The sequence below is a fragment of the Engraulis encrasicolus genome, chromosome 18 (assembly GCF_034702125.1).
Source record: "Engraulis encrasicolus isolate BLACKSEA-1 chromosome 18, IST_EnEncr_1.0, whole genome shotgun sequence".
Taxonomy (NCBI): Eukaryota; Metazoa; Chordata; class Actinopteri; order Clupeiformes; family Engraulidae; genus Engraulis; species Engraulis encrasicolus.
The window spans coordinates 37484347-37495443 of record NC_085874.1 but is presented as its reverse complement, the minus strand read 5'-3'; the positions used below and the strand labels follow the sequence as shown (position 1 = coordinate 37495443).

Below are 11097 nucleotides of genomic sequence, written 5' to 3'. Positions count from 1 at the left end.
ATGATGGAGGTCAAAGGTCTGTATGTGTGTGTGTGTCTGTGCTCTGTCCCTCTTCATAAGGAACCCCCCTACCACACACACCCTCTTCAAGAGGACAACCCCCCCCACACACACACCCATCGTCTCCACAGGATGGATGAGGAGGCACACACACACTCCTCCTCTCTCTTTGCAGGCTGAACCCAGCCATCTCCTCCTATGCCGCCCTTGGTCCATACAAACGGCCTCACCAATTAGAAGCAGATTCTCTCTCTCTCACACACACACACACGCACACACATACGCACCCTTATTATGAAATGTCAACCAGGTAGCCTGTGGAAAGAGGCACCCTGTGTGCTCATGGCATTGGCAAGGCTTCAGCTTTTTCCACTAATTAGCTCAGTCTGCTATTGTGAGGTGTGTGAGCGTGTGTGTGTGTGTCTGAGGGCTCTGGGTCAGTGTTACAATGACAAGGGGGAGGGGGTCCTTCAGCTCACAGGCGAGTAACAGAACACGTTCAAACACACACACACAAAATTCAATTTCATGGATACAAACAATTTGTTATGTTGGTAAACATCCATGTAGCCTACTACTGTATGTCCTTACCATGCAAACTTAAATTGAGTAAAATCGACTCAAGAAAATCACGTTGTCGAGTAGAACAGAGTGTATTACATATAATACAATAATGCACCCGTGCAAAATGTAAATCTGCATCGGCCTCACGTTGTTGAGAACACATTTACAGTAAATGGCTCTTCAGAAAGGCTGCTACTATGAAATTACTTTTAATTTACCAGAACTGAATCCCTCTCAAAGTACAATGTAGTTAAAAACAGCAAATCTGGGCTGCCATCTAAGATATTGATATTTATATAGCATTATGTCCATCATGAGCACAATGTGCCAACAAACTGTTTTAATATCTCCGTTTGAATCATCTTAAATGTGGATTTTAGAAAGGCACAAATGGTGTTCAAATTCCATGGGTGTATGCTTGCTGCATAGAAGTGGCTAAATGCATGCACAGTGAAAGTTGAACAGTGCACTCCTCTTAACACATCCTCTCTACTGCCCTCCTGTGACAGAAAGCGAACAATGCACATTTGACACAAAAACCTAAAACATCTTTTACCGCACACACCAACACTAAGGACACCTTTTTATCGCAAAACAAGTTTTTATTTCTTATTTCTTGACTTTTTAAAATATTTTTTTCCATTTTGCTTTTGCACTTCCAACCCTTTAAAATCTTTTTTTCATTATTATTTTCATCATATTTAAATCATATGAAACCAGGGCCATCACAAAACAGCAAAATGAATGATGGGGGGAAGAAAAGAAAAGAGAAGAAAAGAAAAAAGTTGAAAAGTTGGGTGGTGGTGGTGGGGTGGTTGGCTGAGCTACGGAGACAGGGAGCGTAGTAAGACTGAGAACTCAGCTGGAGTGGGGAAACACACGCACGCACACTCTGTTACAAAAAAAAATATATAACAAGACAAAATAAAATAAATCCTTTTTTTCTCCCTTGAAACCACCACATCCTTCAGGGAAAAGACAAAACAAAAACAGAAACAAAAACAAAACTGAAATACGCTGGATACCATAAGTAAGTGCTGCCCATATACGCTTCCTCAAAAAAAAAAAAAAAAGAAGACTGGCACCTGGCAGTTTATTTCGTTCTTGTACATTTTTTTCTTTGAATGTAGTTTAGGAACCTCAGCAGCCATCTTCAAACGCAGGGAAGGTCACGGTCCAGGTAGGTAGGTATGTAGGTAGTCCCCCGCCCCCCACACACCATACCATCTTCTACCTCTCTCATAGTCCACTGAAGGGCGTCTTCGTAAAGGGATACCAATCAAGCAGACTGACCAGACTAGACTGGTCCAACTCTCAAGTCAGGTAGCCGAGAGCCATTTGCAAGCCTGCGTGGCCTGGTCACATATTGACCAGTCAGTCAGTCAACAGAGAGCCTACTGTATATGTAGGACTCGGGGCTTTAAAAAAAAAAAATCCATCTCAGAAGAAGGGGGGGAAGAAACTGAAGAGAAGTGAAATTGTCTCACTCTTCCACCTGGCTTGAAAGAGTCAGCGATGCGTCCCACGTTTCTGAACAGCGCCACCCATCTGGTGAGAAGGCGCTGTGGGAGGGGACGGGGCCACTCCAGAGCTTATTGTGTACATCACCACCACACACAACGGGAGAAGGATTAACATGTTAGAACAAAGAAGAAGGTCTCTGCCTAGTTATGTAGTCATCCCAACTCTAATACATATAGAAAAATAAAACTCCTTCAAAAGGTGGTGGGAGAAGACAGCGGGGGGTGTGGAGGCAGGGGGCCGTGTGTGTGTGTGAACTTGAATGTCTCAAAGTTTTTTTTTTTTCCAAGTCACACATTTTGCTTCCAGCCTTTCTTCCTTCCTTCCTTGAAAGCTGGTACAGGGAGAAGGTTGCGTGTGAAAAAGGGAAGGTTGCAAGTGCCCGTGCCCATGCCAGTGCCTGACTAGCAGCAAGCAACAGGTGTAGTGGAGACTGAGAGAGGGGCAGGAGAAGTAGTAGGGGAGAGAGGCAGGGAGGCAGGGAGTCACTGTGCAGAGACAAGTGCTATTGGTCTGGAGGTTTCTGGAGGAAGATGAAAAATGCTGGTTTGTGTTGTGTACAAAAGATTGTGTTGTGTTGTGGTGAGATGAGGTGAGGTGAGGTGAGGTCGGATCAGGTGACACGGGAAGAGTGTGTGGCTGCCGCGACTGGTCAAGTACAGGAGGAGAGATTTATTTTCTTTCTTTCTTTTTTTTTTTTTTAAAGGAATTGAATTTCTTATTTTCTTCTTATTTTCCTCTCCTCCTCCTCTTTGATGTCCTCAATTCATCCTTTCTTTTTAACCCGATCCCACTCCCTTGGTGTCCTGGAGAGGTTGCATGTATTAAAAAACAAAGAAACAAAACAAACAACAATAACTCCTCGTCATAAAGCCTTTTGGAGAATTGGTGAGCGAAAAAATAACCTCACGAAACTCTTTGTAGCTGCTGGCTTCGAAGAAAGGAGGTGTTTTTTTTTTTTTACTACTGTCCCTTTCACTGCAAACAAGTCAACAAAAGACAACAGAGCGAAGATCGAGGAAAAAAAAAAAAAAACAGAACAGCAAAAAAAGCCAGTGAGAGCCAATCCCCACATCCATCCATCCATCCATCAGGCTTATCATCTTCTCATTGTAAAATCATTCGTCATTTCACTCTTTTTTTTTTTTTTTTCAATCTCCAAAAAAAACAAAACGGTAGAATAACAGAAACCCAAAATAGAGTGCATTTCAAGTCTCTTCCCACAGGTATACACAGTTAATATTTCATCCAAGTCATTTGTTGATTTGTATTGTTGTTCCTTCTTTTTTTGGTAATTTTAATTTTCCTTTCAGTGTAGTTGTCATCAGGAGGAGAAAACAAAAAAGGATAACAATATTTACAGTTACATTGAGACACAAAAATAAAAAGGGGGTTGGTGTGGGTATTTGTAGGTGGTTCGAGGATTAAGAGAGGGTTGTGAGTAAGTGCAGTAGAGCTCTACAGTAAATTAAAAGGGGTGTGTGTGAGTGTGGGTGTGTTTTCCCCCCCCATTCATCCTCCACCCTCCAACCCCCCGTGAGCTTGGCAGCAGAGGAAGGAGGAGCCGTGTGGTGCAGAAAGAGGAACGATATGGTGGAGGAGGTGTAGGACAGGAGAAGATAAAAGAGAAGAGGAGTAGTCGTAGTAGGAGGAGGAGGAGGATGGACATGTTCAAGTGTGTGTGTGTGTGTGTGTGTGTGTGTGTGTGTGTGTGTGTGTGTGTGTGTGTGTGTGTGTGTGCGCGATGAGGGGATGCCATGTGTCAGTGCTGGTGTTGGTGGGGTGGTGATACTAATGCTGCTGCTGCTGCTGCTGCTGATGACCTGGTGGCATTGGTGGGCCATTGGCTGTTGGATGTGAGGGGGGTTGCTATTGGCTGTTGGATGTGAGGGGGGTTGCTATTGGCTGTTGGATGTGAGGGGGGTTGCTGTTGTTGGTGACAGCTGCTAGGTGGGGATGTGGAGGTGCTGTTGGAGGTTGCCGGGTTGTGGGTGGTATGGATGTCGAAGGTGGTGTTGGTTGATAATTGGTGGGGGAGACTTAGGTGGCGATGACGGGGGTGGCGCTGCGTTTCAGGTTGAGATGTGGAGGGTGTTGCTTTTGGAGGTTGGCGGGGGATTGGAGGGTGGTGTTGGATATTGGCGTGGGGGGGTTTGCGGTGTGGATGTGTTGTTGTTAAGAGGTGGAGGGGGGGGGTCTTAGGTGGCGATGACGGGGGTGGCGCTGCTTGTGGCGTCGCTGTTCTGGATGGCCCTCCGCAGCTCCAGATCCTCCAGCTGGCGCCACAACTCCTCACGCTCCTTCTCCTTCTTCTTTTCCCTGAGAGAAAGAGAGAGAGAGACAGAGAGAGACAGAGACAGAGACAGAGAGAGAGAGAGAGAGAGAGACAGAGAGAGACAGAGAGCGACAGAGAGAGACAGAGAGAGAGACAGAGAGAGCGAACGAACAGGATATATGAAGAGAGAAAAGATGGCAGATTACAGACAGAGAAGCAGGAGAGGAAACGGGAAGAAGAAGAGAAAAAATAAAGAAGATAATCAACAGTGAGTGCGTAAGTGGTATATTTCTACTGGAGGCATGTGCATGTGAGATCAACTCTTAACATCTTCTTTTATTTCAGACATCTTAAGGGTCATTTAAACAGTTAGACTTCAAGGGACACTCCACCCATTTGCATTAGGCTTTCCATTGATAGACACCCAGTCATACTTTTGAATGGTCGTGCAACACTCTCTCAATTCCCCATGAGACAGGAGAAATCTGTATTCACCTCTTAACACTTCTCCTACAATGATGTAAAAATAGTGTTGAGACTACAAGCATTTTTCCCACCCTTTCAACCCCGCCCATAGGGGGGTGGACCTGATGCGCTAACAGACCAATCACAGATCAGTGTGCCAGTGCTTTTGAAATCACTGGCATTGAGGCTCCAGTAAGCCACTGGCAGAGCTGCCTGGGTGTGGCCTGTGGAACTTGAGCATTGCAATGCATTATGGGGATTGTTGTCAAAAATCCACAAGCACTAAAAAGTAATTTTCTGCCTTTTTCCCGGCCAAGAAGGCACCAAATTACAAATTTATGCTACTATTCTACTACATATATGACCCACTTTCAATACATATTCATGTCTCCACCGGTGGAATGCCCCTTTAATGAACCTTATACATCTATGTGAGATCAACATGGTGTCTGGTGACTGGTATCTTACCTCTGGCGGTCTGCTTTGTAGGTGGCAGCGAGCTCATCAAACAAGTTGCTATTCATCTCCATAAAGGCCTTGAGCACGTTGTAGATTAATGCCGAGATGGCCCTGCAGAGGGAGAGACAGAGAGTGAGAGAGAGAGATAGAGAGACGGAGAGAGAGAGAGAGAGAGAGAGAGAGAGAGAGAGAGAGAGAGACAGAGACAGAGAGAAAGAGAGAGAGAGAGAGAGAGAGAGAGAGAGAGAGAGAGAGAGAGAGAGAGAGACAGCGACAGCGACAGAGAGAGAGACGATGAATATGACGACGAAGATGATAATCAACAAGCCAAACAACACATAGCATGTAACTGAAGATGATTATTCTTTCCAATTTGTCTTTTCAGGTGATGGAAAGCAGCCCACTACTAGCCATCACACACACACACACACACACACACACACACACACACACACACACACACACACACACACACACACACACACACACACACACACACACACACGCACACGCACACGCACACACACACGCACACGCACACGCACGGCAGTACTCACGGGTTCCAGTGCTCTTTGGAGATGCGGTAGAGGCTAGCGAACATGATGGGCAGGATGACGTTGGAGTTCTCCTCAATAAGACTCATGATGTACTCGTTATTCCAGTAGTACAGGGCACGCTCCGCCACCTAACACACGCACACACACAAATACACAGACACACAGACACACACACACACAGACACACACACATACACACAGACGCACACACAAGGGAGTGAGAAGTGGCCCTGCGACTTTTTAGGTATGTACAATCTCCATGCTTATTTTGTTGCCGATTCCCAATGCACCAGTCAAGATGTACATCAAAGGAGGGCGACGGTTATTCCTAGAGGTCTTGCACACAGCAGTTTCAACGACCCATGTCTGTGACCCTCTGGCCACATCGTAGGACGGATGGGTTTAGGAGGAGGAACGATATGGTGGAGGTGTGGGACAGACAATGGACCGACAATCAGTCTCTCCCAGGAAGACTTCAATTTCTTAGCCTGGCTATCAGAACCTCGAAGCTCTGTGGGCAATTTGAACTGTCCTACTTTTGTGTCTTCAATAGTATGCGTGGCCTACCACACCAAAAGGCGTTTGTGAAACTTTGTGCAGTGACAGTCAGTACACGCAGGGCTGAGGCTAGCAATTTCTAGCAGTGGCAAGGTGGTTGCAGACTTGCAGTGCAGACCTGGAAATGTCTTGTTCAAGCACAATAAGAGATTTATTACCAATTTAGTAAGGGCCTTAGCATTTGCTTAGTACATGCCTTACAAGATACTTATGCAGGCATTAACATTGTATGTATTAGTGCTAATAGATGTATCCCTAAAATAAAGTGTTACCACAATTTCTAGCAGTGGCAAGGTGGTGGTTGCAGACTTGCAGTGCAGACCTGGAAGTGTGGGCTGGAGACGCATCTGGAGATCTGCTTGAAGAGCGGCTCCTGGATCTTGACGAACTGGGTGGGCTCGATCACATCCAGGATCTCCTCCAGCTCCCCCAGGAACATCACCTGGAGGAATCATGGCCACACACAAGGGCACACACCGGGTGAGTAAGCTACACGCATGCGCGCGCACACACACACATGCACGCACGCACACACAGGAACATCACCTGGAGGAATCATGGCCACACACACACACTTTGAGTGCGTTTTAATATGTGACCTTGCCTCCTCCACTTGCCTCCTCCACTTGCTTCTCGTCATGATGACATCACAGACAACAGCATTATATTTCAATATCTTGCAAAAGCTCAATTATAGAGTCTTTTTCTCATTTGCAATTGGGATGGTGAATGAAAAACAGTCCCTCAAAAGTTGTTGTGGCGAGGCTGACAGCTGGGAAACGTTATTGTTTTCTCCACGGAGGAGGGGCCAGGAGGCGGGGCGAGGACAAGCACAAGTGGAGGAGGCAAGGTCACATATTGGGATGCACCCAAGGGGGAGTGTGGCCACACACGCACTCGAACACGCCCGCAAAAACGCTCACAGGCACACACGCACACAGACTAAAACACACACAAACACACAAAGAGACACACACACTCGAACACTACTAACGTGCACTAAGGTAGTTGATAATCCCAAGTGCGTATGAGCACGAAGACATGAGCATGTTAATTTAAGTTTCTTATTTTCTATTTTTCCTTTAAAGCTTGGAGTTTGTTTTTCAATTGCATTATACAAGACAATCGTTTAGATTTCAATGGAAAAAAATGTGAAACTGTCAGTGTCATCTTTACATCACAAAACCTGGCGATTGAGCAGACATTTTATAGGCACTGTAAATGTTGTACTGTATGTGGGTATGCTTTTGTCCAAGAAGTCACTGTTTTTAGTCAATTTGCTGTGTTAGCACAGATGGTGTCTGATGATGGATTTCCATATGTTTCTCCACTCCAGTATGGAGTAATACTTGCCTCAGTGGTGTCAGCTAAATGGAATGGAATGTGATGTGTGTACCATGTTCTGGTGTGGTTTCGTGGTCTATGTTGTATGCATACTGTATTGACTTGTGGTGCATTATACAGTGTGTCCACTAGGGCTGTAACAAAATTGTATTCAACAAAGAAATCGTAATACACAAAAGTCCCGATACTATAGCATACACTCACTCACCTCTTTCTGACTGCAGGTTTTGGGCCAGAATTTCAGCAAGCCTTTGATTACCTAGGAGATACACAAATACATGACAGATGACAGACTGAGGACACATACTTAAGACGACACTTCGAATTTCTCTTTGGTCTAGAAGGATACTTACGGGTTCTGTTAATTCTGGGTCCTTTTCCAAGAACTGTACAATACAATAGGCCAGCTGTGGAGACATAAGAAAATATACTTCACTACTAGTGCAGTCAACAGAAATGACTAATAAAACGACACGTGAGGTTAATATTTAAATAAATAAATGAATAAATAAATATTTGCATAACATTGATGATGATTGGACAGCAGTCAGAACTAAATAAACAAATAGGTTCTCTGTGCTAGTGAGCCAAAGCCCTTCGAAGTTCATGACAGCCTGTAATAAGTCACCGACTTTTTTATTTTATTTTATAAAGCATGTTTGGGCTTTTTATGCCTTCGCTTTGATAGTGACAGTGAAGAGATGACAGGAAATTGTTAGGAGAGAGAAACACGAGAGGATCAGGAAATGACCCCAGGTTGGAATCGAACCTGGATCCCAGGTGTAACAGCATGACACCCTAGCCGTTTGAGCCATGGCCAAGTCCAGTGAGGGTTTTTAAAACAATATATTATTGGCTGTACGTGGGCTACCGTACCTGTGCGTGGAAGAGCGAGAGGCTCTTGACAGTGTGCAGTGGCAGTAAGACTTTGACCAGGAACTGCTTGTGTTCCGCCTTCAGGGGCAGAGCGAAGCCATTGATGATGCTGAGGAGGAGGAGGAGGAGGAAGAGGAGAGAAATCACACACATTAGTTGAGCAGGCAGACACACGCACGCACAAACTCAAATAGACATAGACATGTATGAGCAAACACACACACACACACACACACTCACACACAAACACACACACACACACAAACACACACACACACACAAACACACACACAATAACACACACACACACACACACACACACACACACACACGCACACGCACACGCACACGCACACGCACACACACACACACACACACACTTTGTGTCGACAGATATTGCAGTCATCAGTCATTTCTCCAGCCTGCTTCCCTTCCGCGGTGATTCATTTAGCTTTAGATTGTGTCATCGTAAGCAGATTACACAGAGATGACTGTGCTGCTGCCCGGGGGACTGGGACAGGACACTTCATTCATTCCCTCAGTCAGCACGGTTACAGCTGACAACGTGAACGATGACAATCCCCTTCACATCTGACCCCCTTAAACTGCTTGTTGTCAATACTCATCACCACTGACCGCAAACAAGTTATTCCAACCAGCCACTGATTTCTTTGAACAGTTTCTATCGCTCGGTCATAGACTCAAGAAAAAAAGAACTGAATGTAATAAAAAAGATACATTCAAAGTCAAACCAGGATTGGATTTCACAAAGTATCCAAAATGTATGAACTTAGTCGTATTTGTTCTAGCCAATTTACTCCTCTGTCCATTCCTAAGCAAAGCAGATGGGCTTATTGGAGAAATCAGCCGTGTGTTAGCAGTGTAAGCAGAGAGAATGCATGGAATCTGACATTAACTTTCAAAATCCAATTACTCTATTACAAAACTGTCTACTGAAAAAGCAGAGGACAGGAGAAAGTTAACATCATAATAACAATGTACTGAAAAAGAAGAACTCATTGAAAGGCTGTGACAATGTCGACAAGCTTTCCCTCCCTCCCTCCCCAGCTCTGGCTTCAGACAGTTCCTCAGTCTTCTGGAGGCGCACTCAGCCCCTGGGAGGGAACTCACTATCTATCCCTGCTCTGGGTAAGCTCCAGCAGCACACATAGACGCACACACAGACGCACACACAGACGCACACACAGACACACACAGATGAGCGCGCACGCACGCACACACACACACACACACACACACACACACACACACACACACACACACACACACACACACACACACGCACACACACACACGCTCACACGCGCACGCATGCACGCGCACACGCATAAACACACACACACACACGCTTGCACACGCAGACACACACACACTTGCCTGCACTCACACACACTCTCTCTCTCTGACAGACGTCTGCTAAAGATCGTTGTCAGGCTATTTGGGATCGCTTACTAATGCATCCGTTTAGAAAGTCCAGGAAAGGAAAAGAAGGAAGGGGGAGTTAAAAGAGGGAGAAGAGGGGGGTTTGCTGAGAGATACTGTACTTAAAGTCAGTGTTCAAGTGAAAGCAGTAGGATCATCAGACCAGCCAGACATGAGAGAGTGCAGAGAGACACACAGGAAACACAGAGAGAGAGAGAGAGAGAGAGAGAGAGAGAGAGAGAGAGAGAGAGAGAGAGAGAGAGAGAGAGAGAGAGAGAGAGAGAGAGAGAGAGAGAGAGAGAGAGAGAGAGAGAACAACACGTGAGAGATAGTGAGAGTGAGAGAGTAAGAGCTAGAGCGAGTGAGAGTGAGAGAGATAGCACAAGAGAGAGAGAGAGAGAGAGAGAGAGAGAGAACAACACGTGAGAGAGAGAGAGAGAGAGAGATAGTGAGAGTGAGAGAGTAAGAGCGAGAGCCAGAGAGAGAGAGTGAGAGTAAGAGCGAGAGAGCTAGAGGGAGAGTGAGAGAGTAAGAGAGGACAACAGGAGAGTGAGAGAGTAAGAGAGGACAACACACACTCACCTGCCCAGGATCTCCAGCAGCTCTGCTACCCCGTTGAAGTGCTCCGTCTCATAGACAAAACTGTCAAAGAGAGAGCGAGAGAGATCACAGACGGGAGAAGATAGGAGCGATGACAGATAACAGAAACAAGGAAGTAAGGAAAAGAGACAGGCAGAGAGCACCAGGGAAAATCCAGAGAGAGAGAGAGAGAGAGAGAGAGAGAGAGAGAGAGAGAGAGAGAGAGAGAGAGAGAGACTCAATTACTGGCAAGTAATGAATAACATCACGACTCTGAACTTTGATGTTTTCCTGAATAACAAGCAATTCATAGAAGAGTGAACTGAATAACACACAAGGGGATCACCAGAGGAAACATATAAGATACAGCACACAATATACAGCTCCAGGCCTTTTTATTAGAATAGCATGAAAAAGTTGATTTATTTCCATAATTCCATCAATAATGTTAAACTG

The 11097-nt window shown here is 45.4% G+C and overlaps 1 protein-coding gene across 1 annotated transcript in view; it reads right to left on the bottom strand.

Annotated features, from left to right (window-relative positions):
- Positions 1-743: 743 nt before the first annotated feature.
- Positions 744-11097, bottom strand: part of ppp2r5ea (protein phosphatase 2, regulatory subunit B', epsilon isoform a) — a 38718-nt gene continuing 28364 nt past the window's right edge. Inside the window, exons 7-14 of the mRNA XM_063223579.1 lie at positions 10645-10704; positions 8620-8728; positions 8097-8150; positions 7952-8002; positions 6722-6841; positions 5842-5969; positions 5294-5395; positions 744-4404 (exon numbers count right to left, since the gene is read on the bottom strand). Coding sequence (XP_063079649.1) covers positions 4284-4404; positions 5294-5395; positions 5842-5969; positions 6722-6841; positions 7952-8002; positions 8097-8150; positions 8620-8728; positions 10645-10704 — 745 coding nt within the window. The 3' untranslated portion in view covers positions 744-4283. The remainder of the gene's footprint in view (positions 4405-5293; positions 5396-5841; positions 5970-6721; positions 6842-7951; positions 8003-8096; positions 8151-8619; positions 8729-10644; positions 10705-11097) is intronic.